The sequence below is a fragment of the Acanthochromis polyacanthus genome, chromosome 1, assembly GCF_021347895.1.
Source record: "Acanthochromis polyacanthus isolate Apoly-LR-REF ecotype Palm Island chromosome 1, KAUST_Apoly_ChrSc, whole genome shotgun sequence".
Taxonomy (NCBI): Eukaryota; Metazoa; Chordata; class Actinopteri; family Pomacentridae; genus Acanthochromis; species Acanthochromis polyacanthus.
In genome coordinates, this window is record NC_067113.1 from 65,250,082 (window position 1) to 65,275,086 (window position 25,005).

The following is a 25,005-nucleotide window of genomic DNA, read 5'->3' on the forward strand; positions in this document are numbered from 1 at the left end:
TTTCCATCTTCCTCCCACAGTCCAAAAACATGCTGAGGTTAATTGGTGATTCTATGTGTAGTCCTGTGATAGACTGGTGACCTGTCCAGGTGTCCCCTGTTTTCACCCTCAGTCAGCTGGGATAGACTCCAGCCCCCAAATGACCCTAATGAGGATTAAGAGGTGAATAGACGATGGATGGATGTTTCAGTTCCAGCAGGGTCAGCAGATTAGATGCCACAGAACAGTCTGAACACACATTTATAGTCACAGTGTGTCACAGAATGAAAACACAAACTGGTCATTTTTGGGCATATTTGTACTCTGTGTAACTTTGCAGTACTAAAATCCTCCAAAAGAAGGAATAATTCATGTGGTCTTTCAAATATGGTTGAAGTTTCTAGCTTGCTACTCTGATTTAAACACTTTGAAGAATACTGATGCCTAGCTGGTTCTTGGTCATTGTCTGGCTCCTCACCAGGCACTAAGCTGACATAAAGTGTCTGTTGGAGCACCATATGCTGCCAGGACAGCTTCAATGCTCCTTTCATTGATTCTTTTCGTTTCTGGAACCTTATTGGAGGGACGAACCATTTTTCAAAAAGGTGTGCTCTCACTTGATGTTTTGATGATGGTGGTGTTTCCAAAGGTAGCACCAACTGGGTTAAGATCTGGCGACTGATTATTAATGTCATTGTCAGTAAACCACTTAGAACGGGACTTAAATCAGAAGTATTCTAAGCATGGTAGAATTAATAGTCTGTACACCATTCCAAGCCTGCAAGATCTCAACTAACCTGTTAAAAAAGGCTAGAATATGAGACCTTTAAAAGTATATCACAGTTCTGAATGAGGTGTTTTCACAAGGTCCTTTATTTTAATCAGGCTCCTTAGTGAAAAGTCACTATGTACCAATCCAATTAGTTTTGGAGAGCACATTGTTCTCATTGTTTGAGTTCTCACCTCGAAAGCTCCGACAGAAGAACTGTAAATGTTTGAGTCCAAAGAAAATCAAAGTATCTCACCTCCATCTCCTTCCAAGTAAAATCAGACGCAGAAAAAGAATGTGAATGGTGTGTGCATGATGACGACGAGTGTTTCTGATGTCGCGTCCAGATCTACTGCACAGATTGTTTCACTTGAAGATAAGAGCAATATTAGCAGTGTCAGCTAAATTTTCCGCAAGCGCACTTGAAGCCGGTGGTGTGTAACGGCACATAGAGGCACATCTGAGGGAAGATAAGAGATATAATGAGCAGATACAAGCGCTTCTTCTCAGAGCGTGTTTCACCACAGGCTTCACATGGACTCACAAAAGAGAGGACATGAGTGGCTTTTCTATTACTGTTTTATTTAATTTGTTCAGTACTGGAGTTTCATGGACCAAACAATGGCACAACACTGCGTTACAGTTTCTCTCTTTGGGTACAACCGACTAACACAAATGTTAAAATTAATCCTCTACAAAATGGACTAAAGTACACACATACACAGTCTCTTCCTCTATCACAGGCAGCCAGCACAAAAATTCACACAGAAACACTCACCTAACTGCACATTCACTCCTCTCACACTCTCATGCACACACCCATTCACAATAGAATACATTCTTAGGGAAAAAAAAAACAAACAGTCAATTATAAATTTTAGAGCATTTCATATCAGTTTTTTTTCATAACACTCATATTGAACAGCAACCACCTCGAACAAGAAGCAGGCCGTACCGTAGCATGTCTGTGTGGCAACTATTTGGCAACGCCTGAACAATACCTTATCTTACAACTGGCTTTATTCTGGGAGATTATATGACAATCCAGTGACAAGAAACACAGACCTCACTGACACTGAGTTTACTTCCCAATACATCAGTTTAGTGGGATGATTATCAGCCAATTACTGTAAAAATACATCTAATTGTTTTATCAGTTATTTCTCATTTTGGTTTTAAAATGAAACCCTAAACTATGAACAGTAAGTCTCAGCTCAGTGCTACTCAGGATCATATGTGAGGCTTCCCTGCATCAGCCCATTAATTACTAAAATTTCTCACGACTGCTGACTGTTTTCCAAAGCAAAAGCTTTTTGGTCGATTTCCTCCCTCAGACTAATGGTTTCATTCCATTGCACTATAAAAATCAACTCAGAGAGACCAGAAAACCCCATCACCTTCATTTTCATGTCCTGTATTGCAGGGTACACTCAAGGACATTTACTGTTGGAGCACCAAATCAAAGGTAAACAGTAATTACAATTTGGAATTCACTGCCGAGGTGTGTGGATTTTGACCACTTGGTGAAATAAAAACAGGCCCAGTCGAGTGAGATTACACTAGCTTGCTATTCTAATTCTTGCTAGCAGTTGATATGACGCTATCCCCCGAAAGAAAATCAAAAAGTAATAGCCACTCAGAAATTGTATAAAGCCACAAAGTTTTCAGAGCTCAGTGACATTATGGTGGTTTTCTACATCCAGCAGACAGCAGACAAGACCCAGGTCAAAAATGAAAGAGGTTGTTTAACTTTAGTGAACTGGAAACTGTAGTTGACCAGAAGAAAACAATTTCATCCCTTGATCTATTTAGTAGCGTTTGATGACCTTACATGATCTTCATTAGCAGAGGGAGTTGGGTCACTTGGAATTAGAGATGGATCCGAGGACCTTAGAAACATCTACTGACCATAGGATGTACAAAAAATATGCGCAGTCTCTGAATTTGAAAGTGAAGCCAATGGAGAAGTGCCTCAAACTTGTATTCTTTTAACAGCCAGCAGGGGGCGACTCCTCTTGGTTGCATAGAGGAGTCAGCTTGTATAGACGTCTATGAAAAACTGACTGTACCTCTCATTTATTCTGTTCCCTCAGTAAACATTTTCCTAATATATTAATGCCTATGGTCTCAATCACTGATTTCAAGCCTTTTTCAATGCAGCATGATGTTCATTTTGTAAATTATTGTTATTGTCCCATTTAGAGTAAAATAGATAGAAACAGGGTATTTTTTAGAGAGGGGCTTCATTATGTTGAACAGATTGCTACCATATCACTGTGGTTAGTATGCTCGAGTTCTTCACCACTCACTTATCATGTCTGGTTCCAAAAGACCAACAAGGTAATGGTCAAATGTCAAACTTGAGGCTTCAAACCAGTAGTAAACAAAAGTCCACAAACCAGTGGGTGGTGTCATGATCACAACATCCATCTTTTAAATACAATCAGCTGCAAAATGTCTCTAATTAGTCACAATCATGAGACTGTCAAGAATCAAGTCTGTCGTGTGTTTAACTATAAACGAATACAAAGACTTAACTTTGCTCAGAATTATTTTTTACCATCTATATGTAGTGATCAAACCCATCTGCTGACAAGGAACATATGATTTGGAGCTCCACAACAGCTACTAAATGGATGTTAGAGATTGTTCTGTCAACTATGGAGGTTGTATTTGACATGAAGCCTACTGGAGACTTGTTTCTGGCTGTGGGCTTCAAACAGAAAACATCTGAGACCATCCTTGAAAATAGCATGGCATGCAAAGACAGTAATGATTCCAGAAAAATAAAACAACTAATTTTTCAATGTGAAGGACTACTTATCTCAACGAAACTGCAACTTTCTGAAATGTTCATTCTCATAGTGTAGAGAAAGTGTAGGAAACCTAAAAACCTCTGCCTTGAAAAGTGCTCAGCAGCGTGTGTGAATTGTAGTGAATGGCAACAACACGCAAAACCTCCAAGGTTTGATGAGCTCTAAATAGCACTGACACTTCCTCATCTTCCTTGTGCCCAGCACAAAGACTAGAAGCTTCCTCTTTTCATGAGTGACACTGGTAACAGGAAATAAGTCTCTAAAGAAGCTTTTACAGCTATAAGGGATATTACATATGCATTTCTATCATCTGTGAGGGAAAGCTTGCATCTTCTGAACAGCACGACACACAGATAAAGTTCACTGGCTTACAGCTGAAGCTGCAAGTGCTACAGACACACAGACACTCAGACAGGAGATGACTCTTTTTCCGACTGTGTTCCTGCCACTACATTCACCCTCAGACCAACGCTCCAGTCACTCTGTACACAACTCCAGTTGCATTGTGCTGATATAGAGTCCATCTTCAGTATGTGGTATAGGATTTATAGACATATTAGTACTGATGGGAATGACACAGAAATACTTAGGTTAGGTTATAAAAGAAAAGCATAGTATGCACACACTATACCTTCTATTTAATGGAAATAGAGCGTATCTGGGTGGATGCAGATATTTGAAGTCATTTTAGAAACGTGTATATACTGTAGTATGTATGTAATGCCATCATACAAGAAGCCTTTATGGAGATGCTTCTTCTCTCTGGCAGCTATACGACATGTTTGAGGGATGAAGCAGGACTGGGCAGTGAAAACACACAAACTGCAGTGGTGGTGGCGGCATTATTGATGGATCCTGCTGCTTACACTGCCTTTTCTCTGTGCGTTTTAGTTGAATACAGTCTCAGGGTTTGAGAAGCTTCAGTCGAAATGTTTCCTTGCTGTGTTTGTATGTAAATGGGGCCAGAAGCTCCTGAAACTGAGTGATTTTGGGGTGCCTGTGAGCTACAGAGTGGGAGCAATAACAGGAGACACAGCTGTCATTCTCTCTTATTGCCGCCACATGTGGCACATTTCAAAACAACACAAAAAAGGTAACAAATACGTAACTTAGATTTTTTCCCTACAGTTTAAAATATAAAATTCAAGTGCAATTAAAGTTCCAAATATTAGTTACATTACATACATTTCTCTCTAAAGTAACAATGTGTTACTTGCAGGTAGTTTATCTCATCTTGTTATACATCCTTTCTATTTAAAAAAAAAATTATAATATAGCCTTTGTGATTACCCTAGTTAAGTCTTTCCTTGTGCTCCAATGGAGAAAGCACCCACTGAGGTGGAATGGTTTGATTTCCTCACTTTAACATTTCTTTCAAATCATTTTTAATGTTAAAATGAGTTTTAAGTGCACCAGTTCTTTTCTCATCTCTGTCTCGTGCACTTTAGGGCCAATAAAGAAATCCAGTTCAGCATACATCCATGTACTCTAAGTGGGCCACACATCATGCACGTACAGCTGTGTATGTCCACACGTTTGTTCATACCCCAGAGGAAAAGAAAATTCAAAAAGAGATCTCAAAAATGTTTCATTTACTTCTCCGAGACAACTTTGAGATCTGTGTGACACCAAACTGAGACTAAGGCTTATTTCTCCTGTGTCTCATTTTTTTCTCCTGAGCAATAAGATGCACTAAATCTCAGTTTAGTCTCCTTTAAAGTTTCAGAAGAGATCTCAGCAAGCTCTCATATAATTCTCAGAGTTTCTCAACTTTTGTGTCTCTTTGTGATCTCAGGCTGAGAAATCAGAGAGCTCTCTCTAAGAACTCAATCTGTTCTCATCCCAGCTTCAGTTCATGCATCTCATACTAAGCTCAGAGAGAACAAATGAAGAGATCTCCGCAAGCGCTCACTGAATTCTCAGACTCAGGTCAATGTTTTGGTTGTTTTTAATCATCTATCATGTTGACTTTATTGTCATCCACATGATATTTTTTTAAATTAATTAATAAAGATTCAGATTACTTTATTCATCCCAAAAGGGAAATTCATTTGTCTGTCAGCTCATCTGCTATTTGCTATAGAATTATAAAGCCTGATCGCTGTGGGTACAAAGATCTTCTATATCTTTCCGTCCTGCAGTCCAGAGAGAGGCCCATCACGATATTATGAGTGGATGATCCGTGGTGTTTAGAATGATAAATCCAGTCAAGTGGGAGGAGAGGGTGACATGATTGAAGTCACATATATTATTATAAGTGTCTCAAGATGTTTAGGCTGTATCGTAGCAACTTCTTATTTGTTGCAGCATTTATAAGGTGTGTGTGTGCAGATTAATATATGCATAGGGTGGCATAGCTCAGTGGGTAGAGTGGCTGTCTCACACCCAGAAGACCGGGATTCGATTCCGAGACTGTCATGCTCATGTGGAGCTGTGAGTGAGTCTCACATATTGCTCTGTAGGAGCTCCACTATTGTTCATTTTCTTTTCCAGAGGAGAAATAAAGGAGCCATTAAACACACTGTATTGAGATTAGCAAGGTATCTCCCACAAGTCTCAAGTATGACTCCCTCTAATTATCCTGTCTCACCTATTTCTCCTAGTGAATTTTAGGAGAAACATATGAGAAACCTTTAGACAAAATAGAAACTAAAATGAGGCTGACATGAGAATCTCAAATTTGTCTCCTGAGTTGTAGAAGAGCAAGCTTTGAGCAGTAAAATTTTCCTCTGGGACGTCATATCAAAAACATCTGCGATGTGTGCTTCTGCAAGTTCCGACATGTTCAGTATAAATATTACAAAACAACACAACAACACACAAAACAAAGAGGCAGGAAGGTTGCAGAATAAAGTTGTCAGACAAGGTGCAGAAATATGGGGAATGGCTACGAGAAAAGAAGATAGATTACACAGTGTGCAGGAACAGGGTTTGACCGATTTATCGGCTTACTGATACCGGAAATGTGATTTTATCATAACACGTTCCTAAATGACATTGGGGATTCTTGATTCAGGTTTTTAATGCTTTGCAGGTTATGAATACACCCTTAAAGCAATTGTTTTCCATTTTCTGAAATAATTTTTTGCTGAGAGTTAGATGAGAAGAGCAACACATCTGTTAGACAACAACCAACAGCTTAAATGTGACCGTACAATGTTCTAATTTAGTGTTTTGGGAAATAATACTTATTTAGTTTTTTGCTGAAGGCTAGAGCAGGAGATTTATGCTGCTCTTATATCTGTCGATTTGTAATGAAACTACAGCCAGCAGCTGGTTAGCTTAGCTTGAAATATGAACTTCAAAAAGGGTAAAACAGCTAGTGGCTTCCTCCAAAGGTACAGAAGGACCATGTGTTGATCAGAGGTGTGGATGAACAGACAAACAGGTGGGCTATCAGCAAAACAGAGAAAAACCCATAATACTGTCACCTGTTGGTACAAAATGGTCAAATTCAAGGAAAGAATACATTACTACTGTATAGGACGGGCATTTCTGCTACATTATTAAAATACTGGTACTGGCCTCCAAAAACCCTCATCGATCAAACCTTGTAGAAAAAAACTGCACGAATTGGAGAGGAGGCTGTTAATGATAATATCATATTACAAGTCAGATGGAGACAAGATGTTGAAAGGCATCATGTGACAAGCAGGACTGAGGAAAAATGCAGGAAAAGAAGACGTTTAGTCATAGAACGAATATATCAATGTATAGACTGAGGCTGGGGAGATGCAGACAGGGTTACATTTAGGTTGTTGGACTTGAAAATGATGCAGGATGGTGGGGGTCTTTAACAGGACTGTGGAGTTGCCCCGTCTATTTGTACGGTCGCAGGAACCTGGTGACTTTGGAGCGAAGCAGCTTGATGAAGGAGCGAGGGAACATCTCTTTGGACTCCTGTGCCGTGTATCTGAAGTAGTTCTGGGGGTGCGCCAGCACATCAAACAGGGCTTTTATCAGCTTCTTGTCCTGCAGGCAGGAAACAGGGACAAAGAGTGTCACCCTACTGGATCAATTATCAAAAGTAAAGAATATTTCAACCTTTTGTTTGTGTTTGACAGCAAAACAAAACAAGAGGGCGGTGGGAATTGATGGGACTCAGAAACACCCCCACAATTTAATCAATTGTTCCTTGATTCATTTCTGAGAGATAAGTCCTGATAAGTCCTCAGTGGTGGATTTGTAGTAGGATCACAATCATGTGATCATCAGCACGCAGCTGATGTAGTGTTCACTTGTTGTCATGGTTACACTGCCGCTATCTCACAATGATACAGAAATCTTTAATAAATCCGTGGATCCAGACTATAAGCTGCATCACTGCCAAAATCTAATCATTTGGTCCTTGTGTCATTTCTGATCTTCCCTGAAAATTTCATCCAAATGCGTTAGTTTTTGAGTAATGCTGATTACAGATAAACGTAGGCCAATCGTCACATTGCTCCACTGCGTTCAGCTGGTGGAGTAATGAACAGTAAATGTCTGTCCCTGAGAAACAAAGTTCGATGTTCTACATGACCACAAAGCAGGTACTACAATGCATCATTCTGTACCTTCAGGATCTCCTGGTGATTCTCAGAGGCGTAAAGCCTGCCGTCTCGTACTATGTCCTCTATCAACTGCTGGTAGTCCTCTACAACACAACAGGTTAAAAGATGGAAAAAAAAACACAACAAAATATAAAACAGCTATAACCACATGTTGCCATGAGAATGCAGATATAAATGCAGTATAAAAATTTGTTCAAACAATAAGTAACTGTAAGTTTACAGCAAGTCGTGATGGACCGTATGAGACTGTTTGAACTATGCTGAACCTGACTCACCATCATAGGTGACATACGGAACTTGGAAACCTTTGCCACTGTTGCCCTCATTGGACTTAAACTGGATCCAGAGCTTGCGAGAGCGAGAGGTGAAGGCGATGGGTCGCTCATACGTCTGACATGTCTCGTAGGTGGTGATGGAAGTGGGCAGGGCTGGAGGAACAGCACAAACATGTTAGAATCTACCACATCCTTCCTGTTTTCTATGATCACATATTCAGGGCTTAAAGTGAGAAAAAATCCTGAGCCTGAACTTCTAAGATACAATTTATAGTGTCAATAAATGTATTTAAATGTGTTTTAAAACTCACTAAAACACAATATATATGAGATTCTATTAATTCAGAGCAAATATGAGGTCATCTGGTGGAAATAATGTCCATTATGATCCCACTATTTTATTGTTGCTCAAATGTAAAACCTTACTTGGCCAAAACTTAAGGCATTTTAGAAAGTGCCCCAAGTCTGATTTTTTTTTGTGTTGATGTTTCAATACCACATCACTATAATTGCAAAGATTTATTTTAGTGTAAAGGGGAAAAAATCATGAAAATCAAGTACATATATTATTAATAACTTTTAATAATTTTTATCTCTTCAGTAGATTTAACAAGAACTCAAAACAACACCAACCACAACCAAACTGCTACAAAACTATGCTGCATTCCTTCATACGGCACAATTTTTAGTGACAACATTATCTCAAGTGTCAGTCTCAAGAGAATATTAAGTGGTTGGAGAATACTGTTTGAAAAAGTCATTTCTTTTTTGCTTTGTTTGTGAATTTTCTGAACATTTTCTTTTTAACATGTTGTTCAAAATGTTGTTTGTTGAAATAAACTGCAAAACACAGACAACAGAATTAACTTGTTTAATATTCTCTGGAACACTACAAGAGAATAAATTGTCATATGTCACTTGCTATACCAACTTTGTATTTAAGCAGGTAATAAAAGTACTAGTATTAACTCTTACATGCAATTTTAGTTATTGCCTCACAATATAAGATACCTCTGAATAAGTTGATCATGATGCTGACTCTCTCAAACTCTGTAACTAGCAAAGAAATTCGGGCCTTCCTGATCTGGTTTATCTGGGTCCTGGTGGGAATGGACTGCTCATGCTGAAGAACTTCTACTCTGGCCTTTTCCTCTGGAGTCAGCCCATTTCTCACACAGATGTGATTAAGAAGCCCTCTGTAGCACATAACCACACATACACATGTTAGTAACTGCTCATTTGATACACCTCAATAATCTGTGTGATTAGTTTAAATCATTTGATTTTCAATTTGAACTGACACACATTTTGTTCGTTTTTGGTAAGGGAAAAAATGTATTCACTGTATAATTTGTTCAGTCGGCTTTCAATTTAAATGTTTCTATTTTTATCTATATTTTGGGAAGAAAAAACGGTGAAAAGCAGGCTAAGAACATTCTTATTTAACTACCTATCCATTATTCATTTCACACAACCCATACGTTCGTTCTGTTCTTACTAACAATATTTGCTTAAGATTGGAGAGTTTTTGTTTGTGGCTAGATATCATTCGGATGCATAAGGTCACAAAATCTGCTGAGAGCTATTTAACTCATTATTACAAACATCCTATATGTCCTCAAATAAAAAAGGTTAATATCACCTAAGCTACATTCAGTTTGTGCATATTTAACTAAACAGATGTTCTGAGGAGAATAATGGGACAAATCGGTATAGCTTGATCTTTGATTTTTTCCCTTTCAAAATAAAATCCAGCAAACTATAAAGCTGTTTCCTTTTTTTCCTTTTGCCGTTGTAAAACACATAGAAAATGTTTAAAGATTAAGAAATCAAACAAAATCAACAACTTCTGTTTTTGTTACTTTTTTAATTCAGTACCTAAGCCCGTTTGTTTTTATTTTGTGGCGAAACCATGGGGACTGTGGGGCGTGCACGCGCATCGCCACTGACGCACTTACGCCAATGGGGCGAGTCAACACACCGCGGCTCAGGGATCGGCGGCAGCGGCTGCTCTCTTTGTTAATCAGCAGAGACACATCCTCTCTCCTCTGTCACACAAAGTCTGAGCAAACTTTAGTATCTGCGTCTTTGGGCTAAACACAAGCTCCAACGCTATTGACCAGTGATCAGCTGCTCGATTCTTCACCGCACCACTCACAGATTGGAGCTCCGTGCGCTCTGGAGAGACCAGGCAGTCACAGGGCTGGGACACGTGGAATGGGTATACAGTCCAAGCAGAAATAAAATAAATAATATGCAATATATATCAATGTGTTTCCAGCAATTCCCTTTAAATATAATTACAAAAAACACCAACAAATATTGCAAATTTGGATTTTGTTTGTGGGATACTGTTATTTCTTATCAGTGGCTCAGCAGCACTGACGATGCCGAAGCAAGAGGGCGCAGCATATCGTGCGCCCAGCAGTCGATGCGCACTCGCAGTTAAAAGACTGTAATTGGATAAAAGTTCTATCAGAAAGTCGCATGCCTGGACAGAAAGTGTATAATTTTTAATGTAGGATTTGGAGTTTGATTGATTAAAGCGGAGCAACTGAATGCACAATGACGCACATGCTTGGAGCCTTCGGGACGGAGATGGATGAAATTTTTTAAATGGTACACTTCCATGGGCCGGAAATCCGGCGCGGCGCCGGAAAACTTTAAGCCCTGCATATTGCAGCTCAAAGCTCCAGAAAAAACTATTGAATTGACCTTGAGGTGAGAGTGTTAAGTTGAATAGAAGCGTTTGAAGTTGACCAGCTATCACAACATAATATGTTCTGCCACTGGAATAAATTTGACCTGTGCATGTCATGACAGGACCATTTGTAGCAGAGGACTGTAGTGCTTTATTGATGTTACTTTATGGGTCATTATTTGCACCTAAATGTGAGGAAAAAAGTCCACAAACTGCCTTAATGAACTCATAATAAAGTTGCTTGTGAGTGTCTGTCTCAAAAAAGAAAAAAAATTACTTCAAAGAACTTTTACCTTGAAATAAGTGAAAAAAATCTGCCAATAGAACAAGTCAAAAATGGCTTGGTGAGTTTTCTTGAAATAAGATATGATATTTAGAATATTGAGATCTTAAAATTAGCCAGAAAACGTATTTGAAGCTATATTTTACCAGAATTGTAAAGCTTAGGTGTCTTAACCCTCCTGTTGTCTTCATGTAAGGCACCAAAAATTATTGTTGCCTTGTCTGAAAAAAAAAATCCAAAAATTCTTCAAAAAAATTCCCAAATGTATAAAAATTTGCAAAATCTTTAGGAAGAAAATTCCTTAAAAATTTCCCTGAAACGTTTTATTAAAAAAAAAAAACTAATTTGGCAAGAAATAACAATTTAAAAAATAAATAAATGAAAATTGTAAATATTTTCAAAAATGGAATGAAAATCTTCCAAAAAATCCTAAAAATATCTAAAGTGATTCCATATATATCAGTAAAACTTCTAATATTTTCTTTAAGAACATTCAGAGAAAAATCCGAATGTTTTTAAAGAAACATTTTTATTTCACATTTCTTTTTTTTTCCATGAAAAAACTTAAAAAATTTCCCAAAAATTTTGAAAATGTGGAAGTTTTCACTGTGAATTAATTTTTTTACATTTTCAAACTTTTAAACGGGTCAATTTGACCCGCAGGATGACACGAGGGTTAAAACAAGATCATTTCAAGATTGTTTGACTTAACAAGATACTTAAGGTGCGTTTTCCTAAAACAAGTCCCTCCATCTTGCTGAAATGTCACTTGTTAAGTTAATTTATCTTAACTCAAGTGGGATGGGACATTTTGACTAAAAATAAGACAAAAAGACTTGGTAAGATTTTGAGTTTTTGCAGTGTGTGTTTACCGCTCTTCCTCATGACCAGCACGTCTCCACATTCATCTTCAATGGGAAGGAAGATCTCTGGCACTACAATGAGTATCCGCCTCTTGTGTGGTGGGTTTATGGTCCAGACACAGTCTACGTTGGATGGGTAATCTCCAGGGTAGTTAGGAGACTCTATGTAGCCTGTGTACTCTCCCAGCTCACCTCCACACAGCTGGTCTGAGGACAAAACAACAGGACACTTTGCAGTATAAACCATTTCAGTATTTTCATCACTTGCTTTTATAGTACTCATATAAACCACTCTGAACATGGATCTCAAGCAATTGCTCTACAAACAGGCTACATGTAAATGTTGGCCAGTGTTACTTTTGCAGTGGGAGACGTTGGTGGCACCGTCAAAGTCAGTGGTGGTGTTCCCAGGGCAGGTGATGCAGTAGTTCTGCCCAAACTCAGACTGGTAGGTGCCTGCTGGACAGCGGATGCAGCGGTGGGTACTGGAGTTGTAGTAATGTCCTGGAGCACAGTGCACTGAGGAAAAGGAGGCAGTCAGGGGAGACGTAGTACAACGGAATGAAGATTACTACAAAACAGCAGCTCATCTTCCTGATAGACCACACAGCTGCGACATTATTATTATAAAATATGTGTGTGTATTAGTGCTGGGCCATATGGAAAAAATCATATATCACGATATGGATTATTTTATGCCACGATAACGATATATATCACGATATATTGCAATACCACAAGTTTTTCGTGGACCTTCTTTAGGTGATAGAAGAGGTTTGTCATGTTGGCCCTGGGCGCAGGAATAGTCTTGTAGCATAGTTTGCATACGGCCGTCTTCTGCTCCGTGTCGGACCTCTTGAACCCAAAACGTAACCAAATCACAGACGTACCCCCACTTTTCGTTAAAAGTGCTTCTTCTTGGGTTGTCTGCGTAGCTGTCTCTGTCTGTTGTGACTCCAGGCATTAAACTTCAACATGTTGCGTGTCCATCCTTCAGCACTCATGAGTGAAGTAACATAAAGCATGTCACAAACCCACGCAAGAATCAAAGGATGTAAAGCAGCGTCATGTCACAAACCACAAGGATTTTCTTTGAGAAAAATCTATTTTTTATTCTTCTTTATTTTTTTATTTTTTTTAAACATGTCTTTATTGAATTTTTGACAATAAAAAAATATGTAACAGTCAGGAAGGCAGTCCACAATGATCAGATAAAATAAAATAAAATAACTAAACCTCCCCATTCGAACAGGCAGCATACAACATTAGGCCTTTGCTTTTATCCCACGGTACATCAAAGATTCACATCACATCGCACCCACATAATATCACTTACAAAGCATCTTCTATATCACCATGCTTGACAAAATCTAAAAATTTATCCCAAATGTCTTTAAATTCAGAGGTTTTCTTCCAGATAGTATAGGTGAGTCTTTCTAAAGCCAGACATGAAGTTAAATTTCTCAGCCAAAAGCCGAGAGTAGGACCACTGACATTTTTCCAGCACAGAGCGATTGAGCGTCTAGCCTGTACTAGACATAGACCTACCATCTTTTTTTTCATTACTAGACAGAGAGAAATTCGCAGGATGGATACCCAAAACACACAACTTAGCAGTTAGGGGAATCAAGGTAGAGGTCATTTGTGAGATATACTGTGTCACCTGACTCCAAAATCTTTGAATAACCTCACACTCCCACAGATAATGGTATAGAGTGCCTGGACATTTACTGCACTTAAAGCAAAGATCAGGAAAATTAGGGCTAAATCTGCTCAATTTTGCAGTATTGTATAGTCTCATTATCCACTTGTATTGTATCAAGCGTAGTCGGGTGTTAATGGTCTGAGATTGAGCCATAGAGCATATTGTACCCCAATCTTCCCGAGATATTTCCTCATTTAAATCTTGTGACCATTCCTGTCTTTTTCTCTCAGAGTTATCCTTGTTGTTACTGACCAAAATTTTGTATACTTGAGCAACCTGTCCCTTGCTAAAGCAATTCTGTATGGAGAATGATTCCAGCATGGATAATGGAGGTTGCCGAGATGAGTTATTTAGGCGAGACAAAATAAAGCTTCTGATCTGTAAATAAGGTTTGGGCAATTTCCGCCCGAAATTTCTACTGAGATTTACAGAAAGTAAATTGAATGCTGTTCTTGAACTGTTTGGAGTACATGCATGGTTGGGGTCTCATTTGAAAGCTGACAACCTGAATTTTCACCCAGTGCAGTCAGAATTACTCTAGGTGCTACTGGCACAGAGTATTTCATGTTGGCACACACTGAATTAGGATGAATTTTTTTCTCGCCTACATTTTTTCCCTAATAAAACACCTGAAAATCAGTGTAGCAGCACTGTAAGAGCTTGAAAACACAATATTGCAAAAGCCTGGGGTCTTACATAGTTCAGGTCAAAATTTCAGAGCAATACTACAAGAAATGAGTGTTTCACACATGTATTTGTACTGATATGCTCCGCCCCTGTCAATGTTGGATACACTCTTTATACACTGTGCACACTCTCTACAGAATGGTATAAATTCATTTTCACTTCATTTTCACTTCATTTTCATTCCAAAAACTCATAAAGAACTCAAAAAATCACTTCAGATAGGCTTCAGTGTCGATCACACACACAGATTGAGAGGAATACAGAGAAACAGCAGGTGGAGCCCGGAGCTCACGAATGAAATATCATATAAAGCCGCTGGCAGAGGCGGGATTTATATTCAAGCCATTCAGCAAGCTCATTGGCTACCAGGCCTGTCAATCTAACGGTTCCTCCGGCGTGATTTGCTGAGAAACAAGTCAATCAAGTGATGTAATCGATATCTGTCAGACTCGGCCATGGTTGGCTAAATCGCCGAAGTAGGCGGAAACGAGTCACCTGATTGGTTGAAGTTCGGTTTGAAACGGAGGAGAAGTCTCCAGTATCCATTTTGAATCGAGAAACAAAGGGAATTCGACCGTGTATGATAAAGTTATAATAGAAAGATGCAGTGAATATGAAACGCACAGCGCCACCACGCGCCGCGTGCACGCGCACGGAGCCGATCGTTTTCTGGATTTTTTACCTATTTCGAGACATGTTTTGGCCAAAGTATTATACTGGATTGTTTCCTCTGGATGGCTAAGCTTGGGTTCTGGCCGGTTTTTGTGGATTATCTTCTTTTATGACCAGAAACGAGCGTCCAAACTGCGTCGACAGGTGAGCTGTGCACGTTTACATGACTTGTTGTTTGTTGGATAAATGTGTTTATATTACCCGCTGTGGTAATCACATCTGAAAGTGGTTTATACCGGTGGATTCATGAGAATCTCAGCTTTCTATGTGTGTATAGTGTTTGTATAATCGTGTTTGCAGTGTCCTTCTATTTTAAAAAAAGCGTATACCGATAAAAAAACGGCCCGCCCGCGGGCCGGCGTACTTTAACAGAGAAGTGCTTGTTTGGGATGTCGAATTCAGATTTCAGATCGTCAAACCACAACAAAGTATTGTCTTTATATAAGTCTAAAAGCTTCGTAATACCTTTGTTTAACCAATTTTTAAATCCCAAATCCTTATTGGCTGGGCTAAGATGTTCATTGCCCCAGATCGGTGAAAAACAAGACAATACTGGTAAATCCTCTAAATATTTATGTACTTCATACCAGACCACAATAGTATTTTTCACAAAGGGATTGGTTGTTTTTTTCAACAAAAATTTTAAGGGGGCAGAATACAAAAAGCTATGTAGTGTCAGGTCCCCTGAGGACAGACGCTCAACTTGTAGCCAGGGCAAATCTATTCCTTCATGAAACCAAAACATGGCAGCCCTCAACTGGGCTGCCCAATAATACCACTGAATATTAGGCAGTTGTAGTCCACCCCTGTCATACGGCAAGTAAAGAAGAGATCATATAAGTCTTGGCTTTCTATTATTCCAGATGAAACTCAAAAACAACTTTCTGGCTTTTGAAAAGAATGAGGGTGGAGGAGCTAATGGGATCGATTGGAACAAATATAGAAGCTTAGGCAAAATTGTCATTTTAATTGCATTTATTCTACCCAATAAGGAGAGCGGTAGGGTCATCCATCTTGTAATGTCTTCGGATATTGAAACTAATATGGGTTCATAGTTTGTTAAACTGATGTCTCCTATCCTTGGAGTTATGTTAATACCCAGATATTTAAAACCGCTGATCGCATTAATGAAGGGGTGGGGTATTATTGGTTTTCTTCTCTCACTCTCATTTAGGAGCATAATTGAAGATTTCTCTTTATTCACTTTAAACCCGGAGAAGCTACCAAATTCACTTAACAATCCTAAAAGGGATGGTATTGATTTTCTCAAACCAGAAAGAAACACTATAGTGTCATCTGCAAATAGCGCAACTCGATGTTCCAAGCCCCCTGCCTTAATGCCACATATAGTAAGATGCGTTCTTATAGCTAATGCCAGTGGCTCCATTGCTAATACAAAAAGTAAGGGTGAGAGCGGTGAGCCCTGTCTCGTGCCGCGGGAAAGTTTGAATGGATGAGACGTCACATAATTTGTACAAACTTCTGCAGTAGAATCAGCAAACAAAATGTCAACCCATTTACAGAAGTAGTCCCCAAATCCAAAACGTCGAAGCACATCTATTAAATATTAGGGGTGTGTATTGGCAAGAATCTGGCGATACGATACATATCGCGATACTAGGCTCGCGATACGATATATCACGATATAGCACGATATATCACGATACTGTTAACAAGGCGATATTTTTCTTGTAGTTAAAGATTATTTCCTGGAAAAACTGAATTACACCAGCAATATGCACTTACTAAATACATTTTTATTTGATTAGAACAGTATCTAATGCTGTATCACAAAACTTTCCTCTGTAAAAACTTAAAGTGCAGCATTTGGATGATTAATGTTTTAACATCCAGCTTTAAAAGTACAAAAAAACATAAAAAAACAAATAAATAAAATTATGTCTTACAGACATTACAGTTTAAGATCCTGCTCAAATGTTCAGATTCCATTAGCTGTGAAAAAATGCAGAGTACACAATCCCTGACTTATCCAACATCAGAACAGTATTTTTGTGGAACAAAGTAACTAATATCAGCAAAAGTCAGGCTATACCAAATCTTTTCATGTCAGTGACCGAAGGATATTGAGTTAAAACAAATGATGTGCTTATCACTATCAGAACGTTACATGCCAAGCAAACATGACAATTAAAAGCCTGAGGAAATATGTCTGTATTTCATTCAGTAAATGTGCTAAACGCAGAGAATGCGTAGTTGAGACACAACATGTTCTTATTTCGATACTAAGGCACACTAGTTCACATAAAGGCGTAGAAAAAGTAGTGACTGAGTTATAGCAGGTAGCTGACAGTGTTGGCAACTTCACAAGGTTAGCTAAGGTGCCACGTTAAAGCCATCTCCCAATACACTGGAATATAATGCAAAAACACACTGAAGTTACAGTTAAACACAACCCAAATATTGTACAAGCTTTCATTTCAAATGCTTACCTTGTTTTTATTGCTCAGTCAAACTAACAGATAGCAAAACAAATGTTTGTCATATTTAAAACTTTGTCAAAAACTTTGAAAAATGTTCTCAACTCACCATGTTCTGATTTTTTCCCACATTAATTAGTTTTATCCCTTCGCAGTAACGCTGTTAAGTGCTTTTAGGATGCTTGAAATAACCATTATTTAACAAAATAGTGTTATCAAGTTGAAAAAAACCCCTGCAATATCACAGTACTACTTTTGTAGTATACAAACAACTGGGCAAAAAAAACATATATTAATGAAAAGAGCAAAATACCCATATATAAATAAAAGAGCTTGCAGGATTCCCAAAAAATATCTAAAAAAGAAAAAAAAAGAATTCCAGATTCAAGAAAGGCACAACCTCAAACATTTCGATATGATATTCCTCATTTTGCAACATTGAGGTTTTTGTGGAGGAACACAAGCTGATCCACATGGCCAGCTTTCAGAACATCTCTTTGTGAAGTAACAATGTCTCCTGCACTGGAGAAAACTCTCTCTGCAGAGACGCTTGTGCCAGGGATGCACAGGTAACATCTGGCCAGTTTGGATAATTGAGGGTACTCTTGTTCATTGTCCCTCCACCAGCTGAGAGGATCCCCTGACAGAGGCAAAGGGGTTTCATCTCTATATCTCTTAACCTCAACTGCAGCAAGATGTTGTGCAGATTTTGAGGAAGTGGTGTCTTTGGTACAGCTAAATGCATCTCCAAGCAAGTCAGCCAGAGCAGACGAGCACTTTAGCCTCTTAGTGGGTGGGGGCTGGAGGGTGGGAGCATGGTCATCCTTCTCATTGTTAGGTAGGTGATCAACTTCATCTAGTTTCTCCTCCTCTTTCTGCTGAAAAACATCAAACTACAATTAATATTTCAGCAATCAAAACTTCATCCTATTGTACATCTGCATTCTGCATGCATATCCAAGTACAATTATTAAAACTAAATGACATCATTATATTTAGTTAAATATCTACTTACATTCTGCTGCTTTTTTATTGCAGCCACCACAGCATCGGTCAGTCTGGAGTAGGTTTCACTGCTCTGTGCTTCAGAGAGAAAGGGTAGCTCCTTGAATCTGGGATCAACAGCTGATGCCATGGACAGCATCTCCCCGTCACTGGAATATCTCTTTGCTATATCTTCTGCTATAGCAGTTTTAATGTCTTTCACAGTCTGTGTATCATGTGGGCTTTCCTCTGTGCCCATGATAAGCTTGGCATGAAGGGGAGCAACGATGGACAGTGTTGGCATGCTTTCCTCTGACATCACCAAGGTGGCATCCTTCATGGGCTTAAGTGCTTTTAGCACTTCCTCTGCACATGATATATCAGCCTCAGTCAGTGTAAATAGTTCTTTTTCAGACTTTCTCACCTCTGTAGAAAGCAGTGCTGCACAGATGGCTGGTTGCTGTTCTAAAAACCTCTCAGTCATGTCATAAGAGCTGTTCCACCTTGTGACAACATCTATGATCAGTTTGTGTTTTGGTAGCTGGAGCTGTTCCTGTTTGATCTTCAGTTGGTAGCTAGCTATGGTGCTGCGTCTGAAGAAAGCTACAACACGCCTGATCCTGCCTAGTAGTCGTGCCACAGTTAGCAATTTCAGTGCTTTCTGCGAGGCAAGATTCAAACTATGTGCAAAGCATTGTATGTGACTCATTTCTGCCAGTCTAGCCGCCACAGCCATGTTAGCTGCATTATCTGTAACAACTATGGAATTTTTTTCTACCAGTCCCCATTCATTCACAGCCTCGCGGAGTAACGTGGCTATGTTTTCCCCAGTATGGCTCTCATGCATGGCTCGTGTTTGGAGTACATGGGATGCTAGTTTCCACTCGTCTGTTACGTGATGAGCTGTAATGGTTACATACGATTCAGTAGCCCTCGAAGTCCAAGCGTCGCATGTCAAAGCGACTCTCCGCTGAACTGACAGCATCCAACACTGTAGCTTTAACTTGTTTATATAAGTTCGGCAAAGCGGTGTCCGTGATGTGTTGTCGAGAAGGTATTGTGTAGCGGGGCTCCAAAGTTGTTAGCATATGACGAAACCCGTCATTCTCCACGACACTAAGAGGGCGCATGTCTTTGCAGATGAAATATATAACTGACTGTGTTATCTTCGTTGCGCGACTCGAAGTCGGTGGAAGCTTTGGTGACTGCATTTTGTCAAGAGTTAGTTGGCAAGGATTCATTTGTTTAGCATTGCTTGCTAGCGGCAAGTTCTCATGGTGTCTCGCTAAGTGGGCTCGCAGATTTGTCGTGTTTCCCGAATACTTTATTCGGGCACGACACATTTTACAAACGGCATGGGTTTTGTCAATTTCTGCACACCCTACTTTGTGTAGAAATCCAAAATGTGTCCACACTTCAGCCTTGTACGCCGCAGGGGCCAGTGTTATGTGCTCGCATTCTGCCATGCTGAACTGTGTTTGTTCATGTGTGAGGCCGTTTCTCTCGTGAATCTCGTTCCACGTCCTTGCTTCAATTGACTACGTAAGTGCTGCCACCTAACGGTTGGAGGTTTAACTCACAATCGGAAATGAACCTCTGCCGTGTCTGCAGTTGAATAAATAACTAAAAATATCGATATCATACTTTTTAATATTGATACAATATCATAAAACGAAATATCGCGATATATCGCCAAAATGATATTTTCTTACACCCCTATTAAATATGGCCATTCGACTCTGTCGAAAGCCTTTTCTGCGTCAAGCGACAGAATAGCGGTGTCTGAGGACCCTTCATTAGCATGAATTATATTTAACACTCTCCTCACATTATGAAAACCTTGTCGGTTCTTTACAAAACCATTTTGGTCGGCATGTATAATGGATGGCAGGATTCTCTCAAGTCTCATAGATAGGGCTTTCGCTATAATTTTTGCATCAGCGTTCATAAGTGAAATTGGTCTATAAGAGCTACATTCATTTGGCGACTTCCCTGTCTTCAAAATGAGAGTAATTAGAGCGCTTTGTAGTGACGAAGGGAGGTGTCCGCACTCAAAGGCTTCTGCATACATTTCTAATAAAGGGCCTATTAGTTTGTCTTTAAATAATTTATATATATCAATTGGCAGCCCGTCTGGACCTGCAGCTTTTCCACTTTTCAAACTGTAAATGGCATTACTGATAACTGTAGCATCTATCTGTTCATCCAGCCAAAGCTTTGACTCTTCTGAAATGGTGGGGAATTCTAACCCATTTAGGAAAGTGTTCTGATCAGTGGATTCTGTTGGATAATTTGATTGGTAAAGCGTACTGTAAAATGACACAAATGTTTGATTTATTTCCAACGGGTCAGTTGTAATAACACCTTTTTCATTTCTAATTGCATTTATAGCCTTTTCTGAATTTAGTTTTTTTATTTGCCAGGCGAGCAATCTAGTAGGTTTTTCCCCTTGTTCATAGAAAGACTGTTTGAGTCTTAAAAGGCTATCTTCAGCTTTCTGTGTGGAGAGTACTTCATATTCGGCCTTAAGGGCCAGCAATTTTTGTTTAGTTGCTGCTGAATTATCAAGGCTCACCGCTCTCTCCAAGTCTCTAATTTCCAAGTCCAATTCGTTCATCTTTTGTTTGAATTTATTAAATTTAGAGCCAGTGAAACTAATCATCTGACCTCTGATATACGCTTTAAAGGCCTCCCATCTAGTGGTCGCAGACGTCTGATCTGTGTTGACAGTAAAATATAGATCAATATGTTCACCCATATATTTGATAAACTCAGAGTTCTGGAACCACCTAGGGTGCAATCGCCATCTATTGGCCCTTCTGTATAATTGGGAACCACTGTAGAGTAATGAAGTGGGAGAATGGTCTGACAGAGCAGTGCTATCATACTGACATCCTGTTATACTGGGCATTAGGGATCTAGAAATTAAAAAATAGTCTATACGAGATTGAGTTTTAAAAGATGATGAGAAGCATGAAAATTCTTTTTTCGCTGGGTTTTGCACTCTCCAAGGATCACAGAGATTCAGTTCATCTATGAAATGCAGGATCTTTTTCCTGCTGTGGGAGTGTGAGGTATCCACCCCCGAGGACCGATCAAGTTTTGGGTCAAGAGTGCAATTAAAATCCCCTGCTATCATAGCCATGCCCGGGAGGGAGGCAATTAATAGAAATAGGTTTTCCAAAAATGCAGGGTTGTCATCATTGGGGGCATATATACATTAATTAAGTTAATATTTTCCTGTAAAAGTGTACCTTGTACCACCAAATATCTACCAGCAGTATCTGAAATAGTATTATTTACTTGGAATGGTACAGATTTGTGTATCAATGTCAGGACCCCTCTCGAGTGTGATGAGAAGCAGGAGGAGAACACCTGACCTGGCCATCTCCTACGTACTTTCAGTAGTTCATCTTTGAGTAAATGGGACTCTTGAATAAAGACAATCAAGGAGTCTAGTTGTTTAAGCCGAGTGATAACCTGCTTCAATTTAATTAATTTAGCCATCCCCCTCACGTTCCAAGAAGTAAATTTTAAATCTTTACTTGGGATCATCTTGAATAAATTTTAGATATTAGAATGTACCTTAAAATTGGTTCCTTGGTACATAGATACACCTGTAGCTTTGCAGTGAAATACCATATGTGCGATAAAGCAACCCTATACCGTGAGTGCTACAAGAAGGCACAAAAAGAACACAACAAATAACAAAATGCTGCCAAATCCCAAATCCCAAGACACAAAACCCCTTCACTGTACTCCCGAACATTACAGCTACTAACGACCCTCCCCCCTCCCCTACATCCATGGGAATGACCATATGCATAGACAGATCCAGTGCAAATCAAGGGAGCTGTCACCTGAACTATGATCTCCGCGCACCTTTACAAACTAGGGCGCAAATGGAAGAAGACAAAACAAAATAAAATAAGCGTGAAACTTATGAGTCTCCCGGCAATAATTCGGTAGTTTCACGAACATAAGAATGAAATGTTGAAACATCTAAGCCTCTCTTACAGTTGTTATATTGGGCCAATTCAAAAACATGGGTCCTTTAAAAGACAGTTTATACGTAACCAACAAAGGGGTAGACAGGAGTGGCAACACGGGTGAAAATATTCAAGAAAAGATAAAAAAATAAACAATAAAATAAACAATAAAAAGCACCCACCTCTCACATTTTGTATGGATGTGAACACATTCCTCTTATTCTATTTAATCTTGCAACCAAAAGTAATAGTAATAACGTAAGATTGCAAGGTGGGTAAATTACACTCTGCAAGTGTGGTTTCTTTTAATAGTTCAATGTCTAACCCCTGTCGTTACTCACATGGCCTCAGAGATTGGTGTCCCTTAAGAGTCCAGCTCAGGGCTCATCAACGCCGCCTGTACGTTTCAGATCCTCAATGAATTTTTCGGCGTCTGTTGGGGAGTTGAAGTCGCGTGTCTGTCCGTCTACCATCACCCGAAGCTTGGCTGGGTACACCATCCCGTAGCGGACTTCCAGGGATCTCAGCTGCTTTTTCACCCCGTCAAAGCGTCTCCTCCGCCGCAGTAACTCTGCAGATAGGTCCGGAAAAAACATGACCTCTTGCTCGCCGTAGAGTACCTTTCCTTTGGACCTGACAGCATGCATTGCTCTGATTTTGCCCTGGAAGTTTAGGAATTTAAAGATGAGGACTCTCGGTCGGGAGGGTCTGGCGCCTTGTGTTCCCGAAGGAATCCTGTGAGCTCTCTCAATGACAGGAGGCGAGGGAAACGCCGCCGGACCCAGAACTTCAGGTAGCCATCTCTCGAGAAAAGCGATTGCATCAGGATTTTCAGCTTTTTCGGGTAGGTTAACCAACCTGAGGTTTGATCTCCTCGAGCGGTTTTCAAGATCGTCCACCTTGTATGTGAGTTGCTCCACTTGTTTAATGAGCTCGTCGGTCTTGCCTTTCCCCGAGTAAATGGCGTCCTCGATTTTACTGATCCGCTCTTCTGCCTCGTCCATGCTACCAGAAAAGTCTCTCACATCCCTCTTAACATCATGGATTGCTTTTAGGACACCGTCCAGTTTCGTGGCAAAGTCGTTACTCATCAGGTCCAGTCTTTGAATCACATCCAGGTTTGCGTTCGTATCGGCAGGTTCTGTAGCCGGCTGGGACGACGGGTTAGCATTTTCTGTCGGGCTAGTCATGTTGTTAGCATCCCACTCGTCGTTGTCGACCATGGCAAAGTCCGCTGTGCTTCTACTCTTATTTTTTCTCGACGGCATTATAAACTTGGCATAATTTATAAGCTTATCGGCGTTGGTTAACTGTTGAGTTCGTGTTTTTTACCAAATAATGAAGGATTTTAGCCGAATTTCACCGGGAGCCCACAAAGACACGTCTACTCAGTTCAGTGGCATGGCCACGCCCCCCACCCATAATATCTCTTCTTTATTTTTACTTATATAAACTCAGAGTATGTATAGTGACAAGAAAACACTAATACAATTGTCGCAGGCTATTTAATGATATATTTGCTGTAATAATTGACAACATTAGGTTAGAAACGATAGAAGAGAAATGGCACGATAGACATTTTTCTATCGTTCCCACGATATGTATCGTCATATCGCCCAGCACTAGTGTGTATTATATAGTGTTGAATATTCTAGTAATCACAGATGCTTTGATTGTCTATCAGAAACATAAGAACACATAATGGTGTAACATGAATGAGATCTGTGGCAAAGTCTGAACATGTCTGGACATGTTCTCTGTAAAACATGATCTAACGATAACCTAACGTCCTCTGTAAAGTGTGACCCAACGATGAAATATGATGACCTGATGTCAAGATCTGACCAATGGATTTAGAAAAGTATCATGGTGTCAAAACTGTCTATCAGAGAATACGCCTTTAGGCATGGAGAAAATGACCAACTCTCACAGCATAAAAGACGATGCAGAGCTCACTATGTTCAGTATTTCTTGAAGTGTTACTGCTAAGAACTACTCCTGGATTTTCTGGTGACAATAAATACTGACTCCTCCTGGTGTTTTTTTAAAGATCTATAAACATGCTTTTTGGACATTTGAACATGGTCAGGTCTTAGACTCTGGCCTATAATTTAGGACTGAGTTTCCATGTCACGAGAGGATCCCTGGTTCAAATCCCGGCCTTCCCGGGATCTTTCTGCATGGAGTTTGTATGTTCTCCCTGTGCATGTGTGGGTTTTCTCGAGGTTCTCCAGCTTCCTCCCACAGTCCAAAAACATGCTGAGGTTAATTGGTGATTCTAAATAGTCGAT

General features: G+C 39.6%; 1 protein-coding gene across 3 annotated transcripts in view; it reads right to left on the minus strand.

The window, feature by feature from the left end:
* Window positions 1-1,309: 1,309 nt before the first annotated feature.
* scube1 (signal peptide, CUB domain, EGF-like 1) overlaps window positions 1,310-25,005 on the minus strand; it is a 236,338-nt gene continuing 212,642 nt past the window's right edge. For all 3 annotated transcript variants that reach the window (XM_051953882.1, XM_051953875.1, XM_051953891.1), the window contains 5 exons: window positions 12,597-12,758; window positions 12,249-12,446; window positions 8,393-8,545; window positions 8,121-8,200; window positions 1,310-7,536 (listed from right to left, as the gene is read on the minus strand). In XM_051953882.1, the coding sequence (XP_051809842.1) occupies window positions 7,384-7,536; window positions 8,121-8,200; window positions 8,393-8,545; window positions 12,249-12,446; window positions 12,597-12,758 (746 nt within the window). In that variant the 3' untranslated portion in view covers window positions 1,310-7,383. The remainder of the gene's footprint in view (window positions 7,537-8,120; window positions 8,201-8,392; window positions 8,546-12,248; window positions 12,447-12,596; window positions 12,759-25,005) is intronic.